Below are 27,007 nucleotides of genomic sequence, written 5' to 3' on the forward strand. Positions count from 1 at the left end.
GTGAATAATTTTCTCATACTTACCTCATGCATTTATTCCCCTTTTTAAGAGCAGGCACAGTGTGCTATCTGACATCTGTGCTTATGAGGGAGTGAGTTAGCTAGGTCCATTTTAAAGATTTCAGTTTTAATTTTGTTTTCCATCTCATCCTTAAACAGGTGAAGAGGAAAATGAATAAATAGAAATTTACTGGTATTTGACTTGCTTTTACCCTTTTGATTGCAAAATTTATTGAGATGCAGGATAGATTCAAAATTCATAACAGCATTTTACTACTTCATAAAGCAGACGTTGCTTACACTTCATGCATTAGTAGGGATTAAGGGGATTAGCAGATACCAGAGCTCCCTGTCCTTTGCATGCTTTCCTGTTGCAATTGCACACTTGGCTTCCTGCTTCTTGATGTACTCAGAATTCTTAATTCTTTCATGCATCTCTCTCATTTTACTGGGGAAATATGAGGGTTTTTGAATATTTGAGATGATAATTTTGATTCTTTAGTACTTTTGAATGAACGTTTGAGTGCTAAACCTTGCTATAAAAGTCACTTTTAAAAAGCAGTAAAATTAGGCTGGGATTAAAATAGGGATACTGTTGTTTAAATTTAAATCTAGCTGGAGTTCCTATACATAATTAATAAAGAAGTTCACAAAAGTTTTTCCAAGCTGCTGGTCGGCACCTTATTTTTAACCACTCAGCCATTTTAAGTTCTGCTGCTGTGCCTGCCTACAGATGCTGTTGTTTTGCTGAAGCCCAGCAAATGCTATCTGTTTTCAGCCTAAATCCATTTTACATCTTACCTCTCCTGCACATAACCTTTTAGAAGGTCCACTCAAGTTGACCACATTACAAGGGATGAGTTTGTGGGGTTTGTGGAGTGCTAGTGTAATGTTTTCCATACTAATGTAGGGGAAGGAGCACTCAGCCAGAAGAGAGAGGGAGGGCCTGTGTGAGAAGTTGGAGTGATGATTTTTCATAGATGCAGATGACATGTGAGGCAGTCTCAGTCTGACCAGGTGCAAAGCCCTTCAGCTTCCAGGAGGAGAACTAGAAAGACCTTTCTAAACATTAGGACCGGTAGACTTCTGCCCTCTTTTTGCTTCTTATCGTATAATGTCAATGTTATCCAGTGAGCAAACTCCCAGTAATGAACTCTGGGTCGCTCCCCATCTGTCTCACTAAATGCCATTTGGAGCAAGCGCCTTTTCATTTGACAATAAAATCAATGAATGAAATATTAGAGGCTTGAACAATATGATGTGCAGAATACATTATGGGACTTGTAGTATTTCAGTGGACAGCAAGTCTTTCTTTCTATTATCACTGCAGATCTACTTAGTGAAACTGGTGCCTTTTGCTAATCTCTCACCTCTTTGCCTTTGGTCTTCAACTCTTTTGCAACTCAAAGACTCTCTGACTCAGGGCTGTGTGATGAAATTATTTATTTCCCCGTGCTCTATTGGCCTCACATTTTTCATCTATTTGTCTTAATTAAAGCCAGACCTGCACTAACTAAATAATTAAACAATGGAGAGGGAGAGGGAACTTAAGCTGATTTTCAAAACACTTATTTTTATCCCTTTACTTAGTTGAGATAGCTTTCTTCCTCTTTGAGCAAAGATTCTTCAGAACAGCAGAAATCACTCATTACCAAGCCAATAAACAGGGACAAAAAGGAAATATCAGTGCTGAGACAGACTTGTGTTAAACATCTGAAAACCACTGTTACTATCCACAGAGTGATCTGCTAAAGACTGAAGAATGGGGGGTTTATTGCTTTTTCCAAGTCTTGCTGGATTCTGCATCAGGAATATTAACTATTTTGGAGTCATACTAGCAAAATGTGTCATATGTGTAGTAAACAACCATAAACTAAGAAGGTAAACTAGCTAATACTTGCTAGCAATCTACAAGGCATCCTGCACAATTTATTCTTGGAGCTGAAGGTACTGAGCTCAATGTTAGCTCAAGATGGCTATGTAATTTTACCTTTGCGCCTGTCATGACTCTCTAGTATTGGATGTGCTGGCAAAACTGAGCCAATGCTATGGTTTCAAGTTGGGTTCACAAGTAAGCCTATTTTCAGCAAGAGAACATCTCAACCACTTTAACTATTAAATCCAGGTGTCTCCAGAGTACAGGTTGAAAGACAGAGAGGAACATAGAGAAAGGATGGTTGTTTTCAAATTTAAGACCTATTCTCTGCACATTTATTAGGTATTCACAGTGGTCCATCTCTTGCTAAGAAAATAGCTTTAAACACTTCTGTTTTCCAAGTTGTTCTTTTCTTCTTCTCCACTGCCTGAGTGCAGAATCCTATTTAGGGAGGCTGCAGCTCACTGAAGAGGTGACCTGTCTGTGATTGCACTGCTGGTCAACATCACTAAAGCGTGAGATGTCTGATACAGCCACTGTTTTGTATCATCTGGCAGAAGCATCTCTTACTCTGCAGGCTCAAGATGCAAAACAGAAAGTTGTTGTTCGATATCAGAGCTCTGTCCTATTTCCTGATATAGGTTTAATTGTGCTTAATCATTAGGTGTGAACAAATACTTGTTGTGTCACCTTACTGTCTCATACTCCTGATGCATAAATAATTCCTAGCCGTAGTGTTTGTGAGCTCTAACCTGTCTTGAAGCCAGTAATTAAAAGGATAAAGTGAGCTGTTTACACAAACCAATTGTCAGTGTAGTAAGTGCCCTTAATATCATTGGCAAGAAGCGCCAGGCAGGTAGCATCATCTTACTGCAGTCTGTGTCTACTGAAGAGACAACTCCTGAATTTTCATCTTGAAGAATTTGCAGAGGCTGGTAAAGCCACATAGCCAAAGGGAAATGCAAAGCTTGTTTATTTTTTTAACAGAACTGAGCCCAACAGAGGGTAAAAATAATGTCAACATTGTTGGATTTCAACACCACATACTATAACTTGACAACCTTTTTCACATTAAGCAGATGACTACAGCCCTTTTCTATTATTTTTTTTCTGATTTGTTTTTTAAATTGTCACTAGAAAACCAACCCTTTTCATATTGTTCATCTTGGGTAGAGGAGGTTCTGCCTCTGCACTTTAGATTTTCTCTGATTCTCAGGGAAAGTACTTAGGATACATAAACTGATTTCTTGCTTAAAAACATTCTTGGTGTGTTAATCAATTTAAAAGATTTGTTCCTTTTAAATAAAAAGAAAGGGGGGCTAATATCTTGCTGTTAATACATGATAACTGCCCAAAAGGATATGAAGTAGAAAGCTGTGCACAGTTTCCTTGAGCAGTCTTTGGAATATTAAGAAGCTCTTTCTCCCTTTCTCTAATTCCTTGCTAGCAAAGAAGTTTACTGTTCCAACAACTTCAGACAACAATCGCTGAAACCTGATGAAGAGTAGTGATGCAGTGATGTGGTGAAAATGAGGGACAAACAGACAGCTTTGAACCTCTGTTACTTGGTGCAAATATGAGTTAAGATCATTCAGCTAACATCACTACTGAAAAATGCAGCTGCCTGAACGTCAAGAGGAAAGTGATGAAACATGCCTGGAATCCCAAGGGATGTACCCAAAGTAAATCTATGTCAGGGCAGCACATAGCATTCAGAGATGTAGCCAGGAAAAACTGAGCCATCAGTGGACCCAGTGAGCTGACAGCTGCTCGAAGGTGAGCTGAGTGGAGATTTCTGAGTGATTACTGGCAGTGACAGTTTAGGCACTAGGCTCTCATTAGGGACAGTTTCTCGATGTCTAAAATTGGTGCTCTGGGTCTCAAAAGTCCTGGCATCTGTTCCTAGATCACCACTCACCTCCCCAGTGACCTTGGAAGTGTCACTCCATCACCATGAGTCTCAGTTTCTCCTTAATGAAGTGCTGCTACTGAAAAGCATCATATCAGAGCCTTATTGATCACACACTGCGTCCTGCTGCTCAGCTCCCCGTGACTGAGACACGTTTCACAGATGGGCCTTCTGCCAACAAAAATGTGCCTATCAGGACCTTATCCTCTTTATAAAATTGCTGCACTTAAGACAGGCAAAGTCATGGTGCATGGATAGTTACTTTCCTTCTCTTCACAGTTTTATTGCATTATCTTTGGCAGCAAAAAAAAAGGCATTTTTTGTTCAGTGATCACTTATTCCTTCTTAGCCCAAATTCAAGCAGTGGTTTTAAAACCGTGCATATTCCTGAAACTCTGGACCCTTTGTCTCAAATCAATGCCTGAATATTAGAAGGGGTGGATTTGAATTGACTTTGTTCACAAGGATGTTTTGCTGCTTTCAGAGAAAGATGTTGTCAATTTTACAAGAGTGTGGAGTTTTACATTGAATAAATCAAGAATTTAAAAGGAGACCATGATAAGAGAAAAGCCATTGGTGTCAATAAAAAAAGTAAGGTATGTAGTCAGATCAGTGGGTACATCTTGCTGACTTCCTGCAGCCTGGTTATCAAAGTATTTACCAGCTGGAAACAGTTTGTGTGAAGTCTCCTATTGCTTATTAGATATCTATTGTTAATTAGATGTCAGTTCTACTGCTGGTACTATTTGTACTATAAACAGTAACATAAAAACAGAGGTGAGGAAGGACTGGCTCAGCAGCCCATGCAGCTGTTATGGGCCTCTCTTCTGCTCAAGCTTACAATTGCACAACCATTTCATTCTTCTCCAGACTCCATGCCAGAGCACATTTCATGGCAGTGAGTTGGGCATGTCACAGAATGGGTCCAGGTTGGAAGGGACCACAGAAAACCTCAAAAAGTTTTGTTGCAAAATGAAAGGGTTTTTTTCTACACTTGCCCTCTTGTACTTAGCTTCAGAGTCCATTTCACTGAAATTCTGCAGATAAAAGTGCTGCAAACATTAATGATAGATTTATAAGCTTTACTGGGATTTGCTGGACTTCTCACTGTCCTCTTAATTTTTCTAACAAGCTTCTTGGAGGACACTAGAAGATGAGCAGAAACCCAATATATTTTCTTGTCTTGACTGATTTCATTCTTTCATCTTTCCTTATGAAGATGAATCAGATCTAGGTCTTCACCCCAACCTTTCTCAATCCAGTTCTCTATACTTCATCCTCTTGATCACCTTTTATGTATGCCTTTTGAATCCTCCCTCCTACCACATACAAAATATTTGTCATGTTTCTCTCTGTATAGACTCCTGCCAAGTTACTTTTCTTCTCCAGTCTAAGTTGCTTTGACTTCTTTTGTCCTTGTCACATCACCATCTCTGAAGACACATCCCAGAAGTCAGCTGATAACATTGCTTTACATCCTTGTTTCAGCCTTGCCAGAGTTTGCCTTTATTCCTTTCACTTGCTCTTTTCCATTGAGTAAACCTGGCTCATCTTGACTTTCTCTGTCCTTGATTTATTGTATCTACCTCTGCCTTATTTGTCTACCATCCATTCTTATCAGGTATTCACTGCCTGTATCCTCTCTTCTTCTCCTGGCACCAGTGTACTCTGCACATGATGCTCCTGTAGAGCCATCCTCTCCTCTTCTGAGCCAGTCCTGCTGTACCTTCAGTGAGCTTCTCCTTGGCCTCCTTTTCATCCAACCTGTACCTTAATAACTGTCCGTGCAGTTTCTCTCCCTGTGTATTTAGTCCACTAAGAAGGAGAAATGGTTGCTGGGGGAGAGCAATGTACTTAATGCAAATGAGATATCAAGCAAAAAAGTTTAACTTTTGCAGGAGGCATTTTTCTCTGAATCTTCACATTTCCATATGTAATAAAGAAGTTCTTCACAGCAGAGACTATATATTTACACACATCTGTACATATTTATGCATGTATGTAGGTGCATGTGAATATGTGCATACAAATATAATGCATATATCTGTCACATGTTTGCACACCTGTGAAATAAATGCACAGCAGAGGTTAAAGTATTCAATTCTGTTGAACACAGTGTATCCTGTACCATACAAGTGTATGAGACAGTGTCTGACTGTATATTTTTAGGGTCTGGCACACCCACAAAATTTTGTGTGTGTATTGTACATTGGAGTCATGTTAAAATTTCCAAAGAAAATTATGGAGGAAAGTCCTGAGGGATTTTGTGCTTGAAATAAATTTTCAGAGGTAAGTCAGTTGCATGAGAAGACAGAGCCTCTTTTAGGAATGAGAGAGGACATGGCAGTAGAAGGGAGCAATGAGCCTAGGAGCAGGAAAAAACATGCATTTATATAGACAGTGCAAGAATTGCAAAGGGCAGTGATAGTGACGATGAAGAACTTAAATTTGACGGTGATCTGAAGAGGTGGATGAGAGATGTGGCAGGAGAAGTGCAATATTGTGGAAGCCACTTACTTTGTATGAACCAATATATGATCAGGGGCAGAAAGCCCATCAAGAAAGGGTCAGGCAAAACTTAATATGAAGTGCAACACATTCAGCTGCTTAAGTACACTAATTTCATTGAAATCATGCTGATTTATACCAGCTAAGGATGTAGCCTCACACATTTCAGAAAGCAAGGATGTGTTATGCAGGTGTTTAAAGGCTAAAGAAAAAGAAATCTGGAGAAGCAGAAAAGACCAAAGGACATTAATCAAAGATTTTCACTCTGAATCATGCAGAAAATAACTCTGCTTCATTGCACCAGTATAGATTCAACCAGTATAGATTCAACTAGTCCTGACAGTGTTCATCAGTCTTGGTAGTGGCCCATTTAGAATATTTCCAGCATTCAGAATATGTATGTTTTCCCCTATTCCCTTCTGTCAGTTTTTTATTCTCTATTTCTATGTCTCATTTTAGGAGCAGAATGCTGCAAAGCTTGAATCTTAAATTTTTGTTGAGTCCTTCTCCTCTCTTTCAACTTATACTGAAGACCCGCACTGCTCTGGCAGTATTTGGCTGTAGCTCCAGCATTCGTGTCTATATTGAATTCCTAATTATCCAAACCGTGGCTGTTAGAGTAGTTAGAAGTAGCAAGACAGAGTTCTGCTCTGTTCTGCTTTCATAGTCTCCACAGTGTAAAAATTTCTTACTTACTATGTTTTTAGAGGCTGAAAACTACTTTACATTTGACTTTAACTTTGAAGGCTTCTACCAAATGCAACTAAACCTTGAAAATCCACCAACCAGGAGAACTGAGCTGAAACAGATCTTTTCAGTTCACCCTTTGGCCGTGGGAAATCAGGTCACACCTCAGCCCTTCCTTCCCCTTAATATGCCTTCTTATTTTCCCCTTTTGGAAACAGTCTGATGTCCTGAGAAAGTGCAGTTCACACAAAGTGGTAGCAGTCAGTCCAGTGCTCTTGCTTTAATTGCAGCGGAGTCATGTAAAAGCCACTGTAGGTTTAAAAGAAAAAAAAAAACTTCCACTAAAGAAGATGTTGAAAGTACCTGTAATAACTATAATTTTTTACTGCTTTTTTATTGTTTTTTATAGCAAAATACATCAAGGCAAGAGCTGAGGTTAAGGTCCTGTGTACCATAGACTGTAGACAAGATGAAACCCTCTAAAACTGGGAAAAAAATAGGGCAGAATAGGAAAATATTATTCACAGGCACCAAGACTGGCACCAAGAAAAAGCAGCAGATACCAGACCCAACATAAAAAAGAGCTGATACTCCTTCAGATGTGTCATGTGCCAATAGCCACTGTGTCCAGAGGACCCCTATTAAGAAGAGCCACCATAAAGCTGCACTGTTGTGCTCCATGTTGCACAGTCGCTCCTCCCTGCTGCTGGAGACAAGTCCATGCTGGATGGAGCTTTAGCCTGGGCTCATGCTGCTGCTCTTACCCTTCCAGTGGAAAGTAGCACACACTTACTAACTCTGAGGACTTATATTTACAACATGTGAGACAGGCAAAATGGAAGAGGGGTAAAGTTTTTTTTCAGGGAGAATTGAGCAAGAAGCTGTTCAGTGTCACCCAAGAAATCAGTGTCACAGCTGGGAGCTGAGTTAAGGTCTGGAGTCTCCTTCAGTGTCTGAGTTACGATGTAATGCTTTCCTCTCCATTAGCCACCAAAAATCTGTGAAGCAAAAGCAGAATTGAGGGCACTGAGTTATCAGCTTCAGAAGTGTCTGTTTTTCCATGGAAACCTCTTCCCAGCAACAGCCAAGCTTCTCATCGTGAGGGAGCTGTCAGGCAGCTGTTCTGTGCAAAATGCTGTAGCTGGAGCTGCTTTCTGGAGAAGTCTCAACCCACAGCCAGGCAGCACACAGCCCCATTCTCAGCAATCCAGCTGTAATTCTGCCTGCCCGGTAATTTTTCACGGTGGTCATGCCAGAATCATAGCCTTGTTTTCTCTTGTCTGGCTGTTAGTGGTGATGTATGAAGAAGTAAGAAAGACAGCTTAATTTTCATAAGCCAACTTGTGCCTGGAGTAACACAGAGTGAGTAGAGTGCATTTAATCATAACTGCAGGACCAGAACAGAAAATGATAGAGCTTTTGCTGTTAGTTGTGGTATTTTATTATAATAACTCTTAGGAAGAAGAAACCGGCAGCTCAGAGTGCTGAAAGGTTCAAATCCATTATGGCAGGCACCGTGTTCTCATCTGCTGGAAGAATAGCTCACATAACTCTTTTATGCTTGCCTTTTCCAAAAGCCTGTGCTGGGAAGGAACTTTAGTCTATCCTGCCCAGAAAATCTGAATTCAGACTGATGTATGATCAGAGGTGAAGCAAACCTGGTGATATTTCCTGCAGAACTGTGAGCACCTTGCAGGGAAGGCACAAAGAGGGTGGCAGAGGGACAGGCTGGTCATGGTCACAGAGCTGTTCATCATGCCTGCTTCACACAATGCCTCCCTTCGGCCAGTGCCTCATGTATGTAACTTCGTGATGCACTTGAAAAAGTAAATAACTAAATGAAATAGCTGGTACTTGACAGATATTCTGACAATGATTCTTTAAAAAACAAAAATTCATTAAAGCACTGAGTGAAAGATTTTGAGTGAATTTTTAGTTGGTTGCAGTTGGAAGGACATAGCTTGGGAGTTTTTTTTCTTTGAACTTTGAGATACATGGAATAATGTCGTCTATAGGGTATATATTATGCATCTGTATTATGTGTCACATTGTTTTGTATTATTAAACATGAGGATGGTTGTACATTCTTAGATGTTATTTTGATATCTTCAGATCAAAATATTTGGGGAATGTCTTCCAGAAAATATTTCTGTTTTTCTTTTTCCTGTATTGATTCATAATGAAAACCTTTTTGGAAACATTAATATTTGCTATGCAGATGAAGTTCTATTTTTTTGGATTATTTCTGCCTTAAGTCAAGATCACAGAGACAATGTAATGGGAAAAAAAAATATATTCTTTGGCAGAGGCAGCAATACTATTCCAGCCTAGAGAAAACAGAAATATAACTAGAGAAGATGGAAAGCATATCTCCATAGTTTTCACCAAGGTAGCTTGGGAGACAAGCTATCACATCTACCTAATAGGCTTTTATGCACCAGTAAGAGTTACAACAGCCTGACAAGTTGCATAATGCTCTACCCTAGGACAGCGTGTGAACGTGTGCACATTCCCAGGCCATTGCAAGAGCAAACCAGAGCGTGTTATCTCATACATTTTACTCTGTTTGTGACAAGCTAAAAGGGCATGTACAGGCAGTTATTCCAGCTCAGTTGATACACAGTAAGTCACATTATCTGATCCATGTATCTGAGCCCTAAAGCTTACATGATCTTCATTTCTGCCTTCGCCTGTGTCCTATATGAAACCTCAAGGAATACTGGTGAAAGTGAAATTTTTTTCTGATGTCATCAAAAATAAAGGGAAAATACAGAAAGAAATTATACAACTACAGTAAATACATGCCAACATAATTTCCTGAACCTTTTTTAGTTCATCTTGTCATGAGAAATAATAATTGAGAAATAAGTATTTCTAGGGTACATTATTAGAACTGAGATTTTGGACTGGTATGTGGGAAATGAAAACCATTGACAAGCATTAAGGTTTGTTCATTTTTCCTTATCTATTGGTTTAAAGGCTGAAGTCTGTAGCATGTTGGGAAATCCATGAGGCTAAAATAATGAAATCAGATTGATGCTCCATGGTAAAGAAGTTTGGGATCTGCTTTTTGCAAATGGAATTCTGACATTTCTTTTGATGGTAGCTGTACTATCCTGAGAAGGATCTGTGGACTGCTGAGTTGTGAAATGTGCTATTAGATTACGAGCAGGGTCAGTCTCTTCCTACCAGCTGTGCCAACCCATTCCAGCCAAGCTGCACCTGCATTTTTTATTGGTTTGGTATTTTTAATTCTCCTCATCCCTTATTAGCCATTGTTTCTTGTCTTGATTTATTCTACTTCAGCTGTAGGGGAGTGGCTATAAACAGGCAGACTTCCAGCTTGGAGTCAACAAGTGTTGATTTAAATTGTGTCCTTCAACCTCTTTTTGCCTAAGGCTCCTTTCAGCCAGTTGAGATCCCTTTCATATTTCCTCACAGTATATGGCTTGTGATGCCTCATGTGCTCTCCAGTGTGTCCCAGGTGTCTCACAGGTTGAGAGATGCTGTCGTTTATCTGTATGAACAGAGCTGCTTAGGATGTGTTTGCCTCTGCCTTGTAGTTTCCTTCATTTGCTTGTGCATTGCACTCTGTTAGTATTACCACTTTTCAGTAGCACCAGTGGGTCTTTAATATGATTCTTTTGCTCTCTCCCAGATTTTCCACCTTCTTAAAAAATTATTTATGGGATCTAACATGAAAAATTTTATATACTGTATAAAAAATATGTAATGGAGTAGGAGATACATCACTGGAAAATAAGGTCTGGTGTAAGGTGGAGCATCATGTTGTCATTAGGATAGCATAGGATGATGCTAAAGTGGTGTGGAGTGGATTTGGTAATCTCTCAAAGTTGTTTTTAGACTGATTTCCATTCACTCCTTGAATTCTTTCATGGTGTTCTGGCTTGTTTTTTTAATATGCATTGGCCAATCACTGTTGCTCACACTCTTTGAAACAGCATTCAGGACACATTGGGGTTACTGGTATTCCACTGAATTATAGATACCTCAGGAGAGTATTGCAATCACCTTTCAAGCCAGTTATAAAATTGAGTTAATCCTATCTGCCTTTATGTCTTGTTCTCAGCCCAGCCTTGTATTGGACCATACTGAAATAGCTGTGGTTTTATGTAAGCAACACACAATGATCATTTCAGGCTTGCAATGCACTGCTGTGACCATACACAAAATTTTACGAGCATAGCTAGGATTTGAAAATGAGCCTTCAAAGCATGATGCTTAATTGCTTTCTCAAAATATTGCAAAATAATTTCCAGGACTAGTCTAAGTGCCCTCACTGAGCATGTCCCTCTTTCAAAGCACCATTCCTTTTCCTTTTCCTGACTAGGTCCAAATGCAGTTCTCCCCTTCCCTCCATCCTCTATTACCACAGCATCCTTTCAATCACTTCTCTTATTTACATTTTATACACCACATTTTAGGATACATAATTAAGTCCTTATCTATACAAACATTCATTTCTCAGTTGATTTTTGAGCAGTGCAAACCTTCTAGACACATTTGATTTAAAATACATTTTACTCTAGCTGAAGCCAGCTGCTAATCAATGCAAGATAAACTGAAATAAAACTGAAGTCATAATTTCTATGCAGCATTCTACACAGGCTCACCTAAATGACTTCTAAATTACTCTCTTAAATTAAAACAGTGCAACTTTCTTATGTAGGAAAACTTTTCAAATCCAGTATTTTTTGAAGCAAAAGGAATGTGTGACTCTTTATTCTCAGTCACTCTTTGTGACATTGAGCCTTGTTCTTCAATTATGTTATCTCCATCAGAGTATGAACAGATCTTCATATTAGATGATCATTTTACCAACACTTAATTCTCACTAGGAGGATTCTCCATCATTGTATTCCAGAATCAAGCAGCATTCAGATTTGTCTGGATGACATATTTCCATCAGCATGACAGATGTTCCCACAGTGTTTAATTACTCAGGCTAGCCAGGGGAGAAGGGAAGAAATGAGCCATGCTGAATTTGCTGTGCCAGGCCTGCTTGCCTGTTACGTAAGCTGGTTTCTTCTGAAGGCATGGAAGGAATGCAGTACCCCATCTTCTACCTTCTCCTTCCACTGGTTGTCCCTCTCTAGATTTCCTATGTGTTTTCCATTTATTGTCTTATATCTTATGATATTCTTGCAATTTGCTCATTTTCCAGGGCAGCAAGTTCTTGGCTTGGTGGAGAACCAAAGTGATTGGTATTTGGGCAATCTGTGGAAGAACCATCGGCCCTGGCCAGCACTTGGGAGGGGCTACAACACAGGTAGGACCTGAGGGTTTGCTTTGAATTAACACCTGCAGTCAGTCTCCTGGTATGGAGAGTATGAGATGTGGTAATTTGCACCTTCCTTCCTAAGCTACAGCTAAATTTATCTTTCTAAAAAGGAAAAATGATGCAATGTAATGCATTTTGGAATTTCTGATCTTCTCTAAATTGTGTTAGAAAAGATTGTGTGACATTCTTTGGGGAGGAACAGAGCTTTTCAGCACATCTGACAGGTCCTCAGCACATCTACAAGATTTCTGTCCACGATGACTGGTATATAGGCCCAGCAAGAGGGAATGAATAGGAGTTGATAATTTTCTGTAGAGAAGTAAATGGTATCACAGAATGTTAGCCCAATAAAGATAATAACCCCTGCAGGACACCAACAGGGTCATAATTGTCCTAATAAAATGCAAGCTACTGACCATCAGTTTCTGCTGCCCTGAGAAAGGAATGAAGGCACTAGATCAGAGAATTTATTAGGTTTCAAGAGACAGGTCTTCCCACTGATTTCTGTTTGGTATGTGAGAAAACATACCAGGTGCATAAAGAACACACACATACAACTAAATCATTTCAATGCAGGCCTTTAAATGCTGATGAAGTGAGTTAGGTTCTCTCTCTCTTTGTAATAAAAGGGCAGAACAGATGGTGAAGCCTCCATTTGGAACAGATGAGTCCATTTAAATATCCCTGAACTATCAGGAAATTACTCACCATAAAAGTGATTTTGCTTCACAGAAATATATTGGATTAAATTAAACAGACTCACTAGAAAAAGGATTGAACAAGTTGTGTGGTTGGATCATCTGTATTTCTATATTCCTATGTATATTTGTGGGAATCCCACTATTTTTTATGAATTCGTATTTTAGCCTCTGTAGAGCATCTCTGTTCTCTGGAAATGTTCAAAAGAATAGCCTAACAGAACACAGATTGGTGTGGAAACATGATCTTGGCAGAATAGGTTTGTTTCCTAACTCTTCTTTGCCAGAATTGCAAATAGAAAGGCTAGGCCTGCCCGCCCCTGTTCCCCAGCCCCCTCAAAGTATGAGACAGAGATAAGTTTCATGGATTTTTCGTGAAATCTGAAAGCTTATGTTATACACAATTCAACTTGTTGGTGTCATTTCAGTTCACTGTTACACCACAAAGCAGTATCTTTTTTTCTATTGAGATGACCACCTTATGTAGCTACCTTCTTTCTGCTGTATTTTTGCTTTTTCCTTTCTGCCATTTTAATGCTGGCAGAGAGAAATCTGGCACAACCACATAAGATCAGAATAATGCAGTAATGTATGGTGCGTAGTATAAAATACATATATTTATATCTAAAATGCTAACGTTAAAAAAAATCTGTAAGTCTTTAACTTATGTTGTCTTAACTTACTCTTCCAAATGGTTTATAGGAATACCAAATGTCAGTATATCACATAAACCTAACACTGAAAGCAAAAATAATCAAATATCTGCAGTCCTTCACATACACTGCATGTGTTTATTCTTGTTTTAATACATACCTGTCAAGCCATGCAGAATCCCATAATCCTGCACAAGATTTTATTTTTGTCACAATTTCTTTCTTCACACAACTTACCTTGTAATTATAAAAACTCTTTTTTTAGAAAGAAAACCAGAAGGTAGATAATGTATGGAAGATTGGCAAGTGATCATAAGAAGTGGAATGTTCTTTTTTCAAGGATGTGGAACAAGAGGTCACTGAGTGAAACAGTGCAACCTCTGAGAAGTAGGAAACGAGGTTATTGACAGAATCAGCACCCTTTAATATAAATTGCCTGATTGAATTAATTCTTTGCCTCAGTAATCTAGCAGAGACTGGAGGTATACATTTCTCAGGGAAGATGAAACTGGGTCTTGTTTGATGTGTTCAGTAAATAAAAATAATTGACACTGAATGCAAAGGTGTGGCCAAGGAGGATTCAGAAAACTAAAGCAGGGGGACACCGAAAAGAGAGGCAGTATCTCTAAGCAAAACACTCATGAAAGGAGGCAGTCCAGGAGGGAGAAGGCATGGAAATTCAGATGCCTAGAGCTGTACTTAGGAACTCTGAAAAGGCCCCCAAACCCCTGAAACTTTAATGAGCTAAACAGAGCTGGATCAAGGGGAGGCTCTCAGACAGATTTTGCTTTTGCTCTTGGGAGAGTATTTACTACAAACCTAGGATACAATCCTAAAAAAAGAGATTTTTATGTGAGCCTCTTCAGCCAGACCTAACCCTGGCAGATTTGATTTTGAAGCACCTCTCAAAGTCAAAAATGTTCTACTGCTCCTCACAGTTTCTGAAGATAATTTCTGTTTCACTCTTATGTTTCTATGCCTGAGCCTCTCTGGACAACATATAGGTTGGGAGAGTCCCAGAAGGCAGATGTATTAAAGGCAAGGATGTGTTTGTTCCTTCTTTGCTGGTTCTTTAAACCCAGTACGCATTTGCACTCCTCTCTTCCTTGTATGCCCAGGACAGATCTCCTGAAAGCCAATACAGATTTTCAAGGAAAGATTTTATTTGGTTGTTTTTCATTCTTCCTCATTTGCACAGACAGATAATCCAAGTCATGATAATAGTCTATGATAATGTAATTGTTGAAAAACCAGACCAAACCCAAAGTCAGATGATTTAATTAGTGTTTAAGGTGTTTTTAGTTAGAACCATTCTTTATTTGTGATAACATTCTCTTCCTCAAGCATTTTAAATACAATTCTTTCTGTACCACAAAGGCTTCCAAGTTTTTTTCTGTACTTTACTGGCAAACAGTAAGCTGCTTAATCAAATGTCCTTTTTATGTATCATCCACTCCATGTTGATTGTCTGCACTGAGTTAACTCTTCCAGATTCTTCATACACTAATTCAAGCACAATTTCTTGCTATGTAACTATATTATCTTTCACTGACTAAACTGTGCTTTTGAAAGTATTGCTACACTATGATTTTTCTTTTTAGAGATGTTAAACTGACAGCTTCAGAGTTGCGCTGTACAGTTTGACGTTCATTTTGGGAGTAACAGTCATCTTAGTCCTCAGAAAAGTATCTTAGAAAAGAAATTCTGAACATAAAAGCTTTTAGTACTTTTTTTTTTTTTGTACTTTTAGTCTGCCTTATACTTTCCATCATGGTGGAGAATAGCTTTTAAAAGCAGTCTCTGATGACTCTTGAGGCTTCTGACTACTTCTTCAGGGAGGTGAATCACCCCGGCTTCTCTGGCTGTAGTGCAGCAGAACTGACTTCCATCAGCTGAGAATGGACCCCATTTCTGCCAAATGGAGCTTTGGGATAAACCTATAATTTGGGTGCTGGGGGTAATGTAAAAAAAACTTTGACCCTGGGGATTTCAGACTCTTAGACTACAGAAGCCCATACTGAAGATTTGAGGCTCATCTGAAATGCACTGCCTCAGTGCAGCCACCAGAAATTATAAGGAGGTGTCTCAACAGCTTGAGCTGAGAATTCATACTCCCACACTGGGAAATGTGACATTACCAGATTTGTGGATTGGGAACAGAATGGAATGGCTAGCACCTAACGATTACTAGGCTGCGTGTGTACTGTGCCTTATTACTCCTGTATTTGTAATGACTGGAAGAGTGCTAGAATTAATCTCTCTCCTTTACTGTTTCCCTGAAAAAAAGGACCTGTGGAAGTGGAATTGGAAATTGAAAGCATGTGTCACGTCATTTTTGCATAATATTTAACAAATCTGAATGATGAAAGACAAGCACAGAACAGACTGTTTGTATGAAATAAGCCTGGATCACATCTTGTGTTCCTTCATAATGATGCTGTGCATCTTCAGTGCAGGAAAAAAATGACTGGTGAAGCAGCGCAGAATGCGCTGTTGGTAGTCATGGTCCTGCTCCAGAAACCCGGTCACAGCTTTCGACCAAGCTCCACAGGCTTCTGCTCATGACATTGTGGTAATTGTACTCATGTATGTTGGCTGCTTGAGAGAGGAGGATGTTGTCAAATTGTCTCAGTGAATGAAGAAGTCAGAAAAGTCACGGTTTATAGAACCTTTTAAACCCACCATTGGGGCCTGACCAAGCTTAGCCATGGCCCCTCTAAAGCCATTGCAATATTCCTGTCTGCCATTTATTCGAACATAAGTCATGTTTGGTAATAGAAGTGCTGTCATTAGGGTTGGGTCAAAGTACAGGAGCTTTTGCAAACAGATGAAAAATGCATTTTAATGATTAAAAAAACAATGTCCAACACTCATGACAAGTCAAAAAGCAGCACTTTCTTCATCTACTTAGGTTCACGCTGTGCCAGTTTTTTGGATTAGATTCTTCTTCCTTCAAGACACTGTGAGTTTACTCAGTAAGTACTGTTCTCAGTGCAAAGCATGGTGATACACATGAGCTTTAAACAGGTAGAGGTGCCTTTGAAGTACAAATACTGTGCACATTGTCCAGGTAGCAGTTTAGGAATGCCAGCCTATGGTTGCTTTTAGTCTCCATAGGAAATATCAGTCTGTTTGTGTCAAAGGTGGGAAGCTAAAGCGATAATTCTGCTTTTTGATGACCGCATCTTTATCTTTGTTGTCTAAAATCTATAGCTTGCACTTAAAAATAAGCTGTCCTAAAGTTCACTATCCTCAAAGAATAGCTTCATTTCAGGTCTTTTTCATGCACTTTCTAAAGCATGTGATGTACTAAGAACTTGTTTACAGCATGTTTGATATTTCTGAAATGAAGGTCAGTATGTATTTGATTTTGGAAATGGTGTCTCTAGTTTGAGAGGCCTATACAAGTAGTGAAGGCATTACTGTGGCTGAGTTAGTCTACTGTTCATGGCATTCTGTCAGATACCTCCTCTACTCCTTAGCAATTGAATCTCTCAGCCCCTGCAAAAACTGTTTTAAAAAAACACCATCAGACTTGTTTTGAAACACTGAAAACATTTATCTTGTAGGAAACCTGTGATTAAAAAAGATGGCGTTTAGACAGTCTATACAAGATTCTAGTAGTATTGGAGTAAATAAAATTTATTACTTTTTAGTTTATTAAATTGTCCTCGTTTTGGGAGTTTTATTGGCCGGACCTGCGTCCATACTGTAAAGTTCTCCATGTAATGTACATAAATCAGGCATTTAGATGTAGCATTCCAATGTAATGATTAAAAAAATCATTTTGAAGTGTTTTATTTTTAGCTTGATCAAGGCAGTTCTTTATGTGAACAACTTGATCAGTAATTATGTTGTCCAGCAGTCTGAAGTGCCCTCTTTATTGTAGAGGAACAATCATTAGCAGGTTAAATTTGGATGAAAGACTTTCACATAAAAGCTTAGTAAAGGCATCCAGGTGTCTACACTGAGAACAAAACCTTCTATTATATGATAGGAGAAGCCCAGACAAATGCATAGTGATAGTAAAGCCAGTACATTTTCTTCTGAAGTGCAAGTTCACTTTCCAGTTTCTCATTGTGCTCATAAAAATGATTGTGGAAAGACAGTTCCTTTTTGTAGTGACAGAGACAGTAGTTTTAGCCACAGTCCCAAAACAAAGAAAAGAGGCATCACAGTTGGACTCCATCTTTAGACTCTTAATAGGGAGCTGGGTGCCTGTCACAGAAAGTAGCAGAGTGACTAAGATGTCTTTCTGCCCTGTGTCAAAGTCATTCCCACTAAGAGAGTGCCAACAAAACCAGTACGATTTGGTCATAGTCAGATCTCTCTCTTAGGTGCTAGGGCAACCTAGCACTTTATGTTAGGGCAAACTAAGTTCAGGACAAACCTTTCCCCTTTAAAAAAATACCAAGAGACTTCGAAAGAGAAGAAGCTGCAAAACTGAGTGGACACAAATCTCAGAAGAAGCAGCTCATTTCTTCCTCTCCTCATTGTCTTGTCATTATGTTCAGCTATGTCCTGGCTTTAATTTTCATGCTGTAGCTGCTCTGCCTTCCCTTCTGCACCAATCTTTGTCAAAGTGAGCTCAGGGGAGGACAGGAGTGCTGCAGTACACTCTATATGCAGATCATCTCTGTACAGTTGTACTCAAGAAAATCACAGACAGTGAAAAGAGAAGTTTTCCCCAAGTAGAACTGTTGAATTGTAGGCAATTTAGCTCAGAAAACATCCCCTGAGGTCTTTTGGTCCTCTTCCCATTGAAAGTCAGCTCAGGTTGCTCAGGGCCTTTTCCAGCTGAGTTTCAAGTGTCTTCATGGATACCTTTCAGAGCAGCCTGTTCCTGTATTCAGCCACTATTTTTCTATTCAGTGAAAAATAAAAGTAAAAATTCTTAATATGTAATTAGATTTTCCTTTGCTGCAGTGTGTGACTGTTATATCTCATTCTGTCTCTGTCCATCTGTTAGAAAATTATTGCTTCATTAAGTAGTTTTAGAAAGCAACAGGAGATCCCTCAGTCTTCTCTTCCCCAGGCTGAAGAAGGCCAGTTCTCCCAGCTTCTCCTTATGAATGCCAGACCTATGACCATTTGGGTTGCTCTCTGATGGATTTACTTCAGCATGTCAGGGTATTTATTTGACTTAGGAATCCAAAACAGTGCTTCAGATGTGGTCTTAAAAGTGCTGAGCCAAGAGTGGTAATCACCTCCCATGTCTTGAGGGCTAATCTAGTCCAAGACATGGAATACTTCCCCAGGGTTGCACTGCTGGCTCATGTTCAACTTTCTGTCCACCCAATCCCTTAGAACTTCTCCTGGAAATCTCCTTTCTATCCACCTGTCCTCCAGCATGTAGTCTCTATTCAGGAATAGTCCCATTCAGGACTTTCTGTTGACTTTTAGGAGCTTTTTCTTACCCACTTGTCCAGTCAAGGACCCTGTGTAGCCTTTCGTTTCCCTAATCCATTTCTTAGAATGTTCTATTCCTCCTGAATCTCACTCAGTCAATAAACTGCCCATTAAGGGGGGAGAAAGGCAGGGGGAAGTTTTCTGCTTTTTCCTGAATACAAAACTCCAAATGTCTTTGTCATTCAAATAGAAAGAAATACCTTTCAGGTCATTCAGCCCTGAACCACATCTCCTCCTTTGTTGGTGATGTGTTGAGGGAACACCAGACCCAGAAGAGCTATGACGGGTTCTTGCTCACTGCGCTCATTGTTACAATTAGCCTTGTGGACTGCACATAATAGCAGAAACTGCTTTTGAAAGCTCTTCTCCACCGTGTTGGAAAGTATAAGGCAGACACTGTTAAGATTAAGAGCCAGCCAAAATAATTAGCACCTGTGCAGGGTGTATTTTTCTTCTTCACATACTCCCAAGTGGAAACCTTGTAAAATTGTTGATATTTTGACCCTTATTGAATATGATGCCTTTGAGAGGATCAAAACCAAAAAGCCAAACATAATTTAAAGCAGTGGTCCCTGTTACCATTCACTTTTTGCCACTTTCTGTGGAAGAATAAAACATAGATAAGTATCATGGATAAGGTCCAGATCTGATATAGATGCCTGACTCTTGCATTAAAGAGACTTAACCTGATTTACAAGAGCCAAGGATTAAGAAACAGGTTATTTTTTCTTTTAAAGGTAGGTGGTTCTTTGGTGGAGAGTCTAACATAAATTACTTTTGGAACGCATACTTGCTTTCAGCAGGGTAAATAGTCAGCAAATTTCAACAAATCTCCTCAGTTTTTATCCATAAAAACCAGCTTTGTGTGATCCCTTTTTCCAAACATGCCTGCGCACAGAGATGCAATGACTGGACCTCCTGCACAGTAACCCTGTACAGTCTGTATTATTCTGTGATTGCTCTTCAGCACAGCTCACCCAAAGTCCGGTTCCTCTGGCTTTTTGTAGAGTTGTGACACTCACTCACAATTCTGTGTTTTGAGGCACTGACATGAAGAATTCTATGTTCAGGAAGAATTTAGAGGTGCGTGACAATCAGTCCAGGATGGATAATTAGATGAACTCCAGGTTTGTTACGATTGATAAAATATTTTGTGTGATCATTGGATGTACAACCAGAGTCATTTCAAGTATGAGTACAGGAAATGCATTTGTTTTGTGTGGGATGGAGGCTTTTTACTCCTGTAATGCCTGATGTCTACACTACCAGGTAACTTAGCTGCCCAGTTTATTCTTCACTCTTGGCTCCCTGTTTATCCATAGGACACAGAAATTAGTTGGTACCCTGTCTTTCTCAGGAACCAAACTGTCTTTCATTAAAAAAAAAAAAGAAAATTAATAGTATTTAGTGTAATTTGTTCATCGTTCACTTCAGGAAGTATTTCTGGAAGGTAGCATGGGTAGGACTACACTCCATTTGGCACCTCTTTCTAATCCTTAAGTGTGGCATCAGAAGATTAATATTCTGCATGCCTTGATGACATTCTCCAGTGCACACAACACAGACCCTCTGTTCCTTGCTAAAAACACTCCACTCTAGAAGACTGTGACATAGTTCTCTCATAATGTCATCCACACTGAGAAAGGCAAACAGAATAATCGTTCTGTCTGACAACTGAAGGAACATAAACTAGACCTCAGAGACAAGTGCTGTGCAGGATGAATGTGGCCCGCAGGATGTGCTCAGGAAAGAGCCAGACCCTGAGCAGAGCATGCGCACTCCCAGTTGTACACACACAATCAGGGCTTTGGTGCTCTGGGTGTTGGGGACCACCTCCTGGACTTTATCTATTTTAAAATGTAGATTTAGCTACTTGTCCAGGGCTAAGCTCCACAGGTCAAAGATGACCACTCAAAATTAGCAAAATTCAGCAATAATACTGGAAAATTTCCCATAAAGTTTGGAAAAATGGCTCCAGGAGCTTATCTGGGAGCAAGTCAAAGGATAATTTGATCCTAGGTTATTAGTATTTGGAGGAGAAAATAACATTTCTTATTAGAGGGTCTGCCAATTTAGCAAAGGTTCAGCAAGATCAAATGACTGAAAGTTCAAAGAGATGTTCAAATTAGAATAAGGGAAGCACCCTTCATCAGGGTAATTATTCATTGGAATAACTTATCAAAGTTCATGGTAGACTATCCATTATTGTAAATTTTTAAATCAAGACTGAATTTTTTTTCTAGAAGTTATGCTCTAGTAGGCCCCAAACTGATTTTGAAAAAACCTATGACTTCTGTTACGCGAGAATGAAAAATTATCCTTTCTGACTTTATCACCTAAATAAAGTATTAAATCAGGACTTTGTTTTTCTGTTGAAGCCACCTAAGTACACAGGCAAATGAAACCACAGCTAATCTTGCGTGTAAGAATTTACTGCAGTTTTAGTATTGAAGAGAGGAAAAGTTCTTTAAAACTTTGCAGAAATTTTCGACATTCACACCCCTCCCCTTCCCAATATCACTTTTCTTTTTAAATCTCACATTTCTAAAGGCATTATAAATAAGATGTGTACCTGGCCATCTTTTATCTTGTGGCCACTTTTGGCACCTTCATGATGTCTTTCAGACATGTGCAGAGATGTGTCAGCTGATCCTTGTGCATGGCAGTGATGTGAGATGTCCTTAAGACAGATCTCCACTTCATGTGGCCAGGGCCATGGTGCTACAGCATATAAAGGCTGAAACCTCCCTCCTCTCTCCCTTTGCAGGTCTGAGGTTAGAAAGTGTTCTCAGAGGTTTAAAAGTGCTCAACAAAAAGTTTTCCAGTCTTTTGAATTTTATGAGATTTTAACGATGTGCCTCTTACAGGGTTTTTTCCCTTCTTAGAAGCCATTTCCATAGTTTACCGAACAAGAACTCCCTGGAATATTTCTTTTCTGCCTCTAAAATGTGATTTCTCTGTGCTATATACTCACAAGCATCACAGAGTGCAATGACTGTGAGGAAGCAGGATCTTTTTAAAAGCCATGTAAGGACCTTCTTCACAGATGTTTTTTTTTTCTCCAACAACCCTTTGCACAGGGTTCAGGATACAGGTTTTTGAGAAAGGTTACTATCCTTAATGTCTTCCTTGATGCCCAAGCAAGTACAGCAGCTGGGAATAACCCCTAGTTTCCATTTTTTACTTTTCTAACATTTTTGTTATTTTCCAGCCATGTTATTTTCCATTTTAAGCAAATATTTTCAGCAATTTGCGCTGTTAAGTGTGTGAATTTTTACTGCTTGGGACTTTATACGCTTGGGATCTGTGTGAGAGAAGGCAAATTTCTTCAGGTTCAGAGATGATTTTTCTTTGCTGACCTCTGAAAGGCCTGTGGATTTGTTAGTTCTCTTCACAAGACTCTGGCAGATAAGAGGAGAGAGCATTACTGAGCAGGATGGTCTCTTAAGTAGCAGAGGTTTTCCTCCATAGACCTGCGAAAAGTCTTATGGTTCATGATTCCTCTCCTCTAGACCTTCTAGACTCTGGAATCAAGGAAATTCCTCTGTAGCAGTTTTGAGGCTTTAAGAAAGTTGGAGAAATTCCCCCAGAAGTGGAAGTCATGAAATAGAAGATAGAAAACATGTTTATCTTCTTCCAAATTGCTCAGGAAGAATAGAATCTAAGCAGTAAAGAAACAGAAAACTGGGACATTCTAAGCTACAGTGAACAGCTCAATAATAAGAAGTTAGGATTGTGCTTGAGTAAAACATTCATCTTAATTCTGCCTAAGGAAAAGTAGCATACTTGGGGAGAAGAGCATAAAGAAAGTAAAAGTCTTCTATTTCATTAAATGGTCATCAGGAAGTGTAAACAAAATGTTTCTAATGCTTCAGGAGGAACCAGCCCCAGAGTGCCTGCACAATATTTCAAAATACCCTCCATGACAACTTCGCTTTTAATACATGTGCAGAGTAAACGAGGGCTATTGCATTCTGTCACCATGCCTGGAGGGACACACACTTTGTTTCAAAAGAGCTTCTCAGCCCTGTTCAGTTTTCTGAGAGAAAAGTTCCAGTGTGGAATCATCATTTATTCTCAATGAACACGTACATACGTGTGAGTTTTTATTACTTTGGGTATTTTAGATTGTGAAAAGCTTTTTTGAGAAAAGAAGACTGGTGCATGAAATTCATAGTTAAATAATGTATCAGGATGCTCCAGAAATGTGTTAGAATGACAGTCCTTCAGTCATATCATGTTAAAAGCTATAGAAAAATACAGCTTTATTACATTAATGATATGGCTGGTCAAATTATGAGCAACAGATAGTCTATAAACCAAGTGAGATAAATGCTGTGAATTTCATCCACACAAAGATGTAAATTTTAAAATGTGTGCAGTGGCTTCTTTTGGAATTCTAAATTTAATGTTTTAATCCCTAACAGCCTATGTTTTTCTGTTTGCTTTTGATACTGTGGGTGGAAAACAGGGGCCTCAGTCAGTGGTGTGGAGCTGTGGCTCAGTGGATTCCAAATGCAGTCCTTAACAAAACTGGTCATTGGGGCCCTGACCAGCAAAGGCATAGTCACATTCCTAACATTACACACTGGGACAGTTTCCACTGGCTTCAAGTACAATAAATGAGAATTAAAAGAACTTGCAAGTATTTGCTTGAGTACTCAGCTGTCAGCACTATCATGGAGCCTCTCCTAGGACAGCAGAGCTACAAGTCTCTTCCACAGCACTTAAAACGGAATTCAAATTTTTGGTGCCAAATCTGTCTCGCAAAACATGGTAGATTACTGCCCTAAATGTCTGGGTCAGATATTTATTACAAAATCTGCATAATTTCAGGTCTGTTTAACATTATTTCTTACAGACTCAGTAAGTTCATTATTTCTCTCAGACTCAGTGTTTTGGTGTGTGGTCTTCAGTGTGCTGCTTAGCTATAGCAAAATCCCAGTCATTTTTTTAAAACTCACTATTTCTTTATGATATATTTTGAAGTGTGTCTTACCTATCTGTTTTGGATATTATGATGACATCTACTTGTTATTTGTCTAGCTGATTCAGTGTTGCAGGCCTAATTTCAAGAACAATTTTTAAAAACCTGACAAGGATAGACTCTGAGGTGCTACTCATATAAGATGGTGTTGCCTCAAAGGCTCACAAAAGCATCCAGTTCCACCCAAAAGGAACGGCAAGATCCTACAGAAAATGATTTCTTAGGAGCTACATTGTCTTCCCCCACAGCACTGAGTGTTTTTTTCAGGCACCTTAAAAGGCCCATTGTAATAAATTGATTGAGTTTGAAAGCTTGTCCAGTTTCACTATAACATCTCTAAGTGATTCTGTTCTGTCTTATAATGTTGTTTATTACTTCCAGCTCCACTATATGTTCCCCTCTGAATTTCAGGAGGAGCCGTTGTCTTTGTTCCAGAAGCAAGAGGTGGGGATGCTTGGTAGTATTCCAAGGGAAATGGCTGATCTTTCTGCAGACTTTCAATTTACTGTTCAGAAAAATGAAATAAAATATTTTGTTCTGGAGCAGATTAAGAAAAGCAAACAAAAAAGAAGAACAAATTTGCTGACATGCCTTAAAGCATCTCTGGAAATTGTTGCTTAGTGAAAACATTGGAAGAATGAAAAAGTTGGTTTAGATTGAACCAAAAATGGGAAAAGGACGGAAAACATGACTCCCAAAGTTTGGTTAGACCCAAAATAGAAAATTTATTTTCCTTTTCAGATCGTGTAATAATTTTCAATAATACTTTTAATTTGTATCAATTTTAAGAATAAATTTTTTCAAGTAAATTGAGTTTTAAAATGTACCAAAAAATTTTGCAGTGTTTTTCTACTGAAACATTTTAATCCAAATATGTTAAGTCAGGTTTATTGCCCTGTTTTATTCACCAATTTTTTTTTTTTCTTGTGCTTAGGGGGAGTTTTTTTATTTTGCTTTTGGAGCTGGGTTTTTCATGTGTCCTTAAATGACATTTTTGAGAAACTGCTTTGTTTATTTGTTTGCTTTCTTGTTTGTTTGCCTGTTCGAGCAGTTCAGAATCTGTCGTAGTTCAAGTAAAATCTCATCAAGTAGCAGGAGAGAAATGCCATTCAAGTTATAACAAGACTAGGGATGTTTTCCACAAATTTAGTAATAAAGCATTCTTTTTCTCCTAGATCTTTGAAATGTTTACATCTCTGGATATGCCTGAACTATTTCCTCAGGACAAAGAAAATAGGGTGTTCTATGGCTGATCATAATCTGTTTAATACTCATGAGATGTTTGGGTTCCCACTTCTCTCTTTTTCTTTGTTTGCTGCCAAGCTTTCCTTCTGTTTTTCTCAGGTAGGTTAGGGCAGGAAGATGCTGCACTTCTCAAAAGATCAGAAGTCCTGCTGCCTGGGGCCAGATGTTAATAAAATATTCCTTTCATTTCTTGTTTTTCCTCCTGTCTCTTCTTCCCCCAGCACAGCAGATGAGAGTGAGTCCCTTTTCCCCTTATGTTCAGCTGTATGTCATCTTGAATTTAGTCTGAGATTTCACTCAATTTGACTCTGAGGGAAGCGGATCCTGAGGAAAATACTTTCCTTATTTCAGACACTTTGCCTGCAAACTAATTGTGTAGATTGAAGTTAGTTCATTTATTATGTTTGCTTTTGACAACACAACAATATAGACAAGAACCTGAAGTTCACTGTTCTGAAAAAAAGTAATTTTTCCTTTGTGGGAACTGTTTTAAAAGTTCCCAAAACACATGCTTTTGCTTTGCATTTGAAGTCAACAACACTAAGTAAAGAGTATTAAATTCTCCTCTTAGTAGAAATATCCTACTCTCACTAATACCAATGAGTAAATATTTAAACTTTCTATAAGTATTCTCTAGCAGTTATTTTTATGGCAGCAGTAAATTAGAAGCCTAAATAGAAACTGTACAAAAATGTTAAACTCAAGCCTGCAGGTGAATTAAAATAGAAATCACATTGAAATCAGTTTTGATGGTGAAACAATAAAACTTGGTGAATATTTTCAGTAGCCATGATTGCATTATAATTTAGTACATCCTTTCTCACATATATTCCACTTTTTTCACTCCATCTGCCTCTTCTACTCTCAGCTGCTCTCATGATAGCCCCTCAGGACAGCATAATCTTGTTAGCTGCAATGCCATAATCTGCAGCTAGCATAAGAGTGGAAGTCAAAAAACAAAAAGAGAATACTGCACATATTAAAATATTTCCCCTTACTACATGCTCCAAAATAGGCTTTCCTTATGCTGGAGAGAAGACAAACACACTGGCATAAATAAACTGTAGCATGTTGTGACAATGCGTCCCTTTCCAATCCAACAGCTGGAAGCAGAAAGGTTGACTGAGGATGAAAAGGGATCCCTCCAGCACAGGTTCCAGCATCCTTGGGAACCAGATGGACTACATGGAAAACACAACCAAAATAGGCCACAAAGTGCAGTGCCAGGAGAGGTTTTCTTTTTGTTCATAGCTGTGCCGGGTTTTACTGGAAAGAAACTTGCCATGTCATAGAAAGTAAATATAGGAAGGAACTGGAACCACCTATATCCTCTCCCAACCAGAGCAGCACTTTTCCAGGTACATTTTCTAATCCTGGTGTAGTCTGATTTGGAAAGACTCATGAAATAAAGTAGTTTATCTGCCATTTCTAGTTTATTTCACCGCAGCGGTTTTAGGAGAGTTTTTCTTAAGCATTCAGACTACATTTCCTTTCTTTTTCTCATTACTTTTAGTTTTATCAACTTGGACTCCCTGAGGCAGCTTTTCCCTGTGCTTGCTTTTTGTCATTTCGTATTCTTCTGTGTAGCTGCTATGGTTCTCTACAGTTGCCATGATATTTTTTTGTAAGACCTCTTGTTAAATATAATTTGCAGATGTCATTACTGTTCTGTTTACTTCCTCCCTCCACTAATGAAGATACGAAACAACACAGAACCCATCATTGATTTTACTA

At 38.9% G+C, this 27,007-nt stretch overlaps 1 protein-coding gene across 8 annotated transcripts in view; it reads left to right on the plus strand.

The window, feature by feature from the left end:
• Window positions 1-27,007, plus strand: part of LARGE1 (LARGE xylosyl- and glucuronyltransferase 1) — a 270,233-nt gene that overhangs the window by 199,521 nt on the left and 43,705 nt on the right. For all 8 annotated transcript variants that reach the window (XM_038153721.1, XM_038153717.1, XM_038153716.1 and 5 more), the window contains one exon: window positions 12,165-12,269. In XM_038153721.1, the coding sequence (XP_038009649.1) occupies window positions 12,165-12,269 (105 nt within the window). The remainder of the gene's footprint in view (window positions 1-12,164; window positions 12,270-27,007) is intronic.

Source organism: Motacilla alba, chromosome 1A, assembly GCF_015832195.1.
Source record: "Motacilla alba alba isolate MOTALB_02 chromosome 1A, Motacilla_alba_V1.0_pri, whole genome shotgun sequence".
Taxonomy (NCBI): domain Eukaryota; kingdom Metazoa; phylum Chordata; class Aves; order Passeriformes; family Motacillidae; genus Motacilla; species Motacilla alba.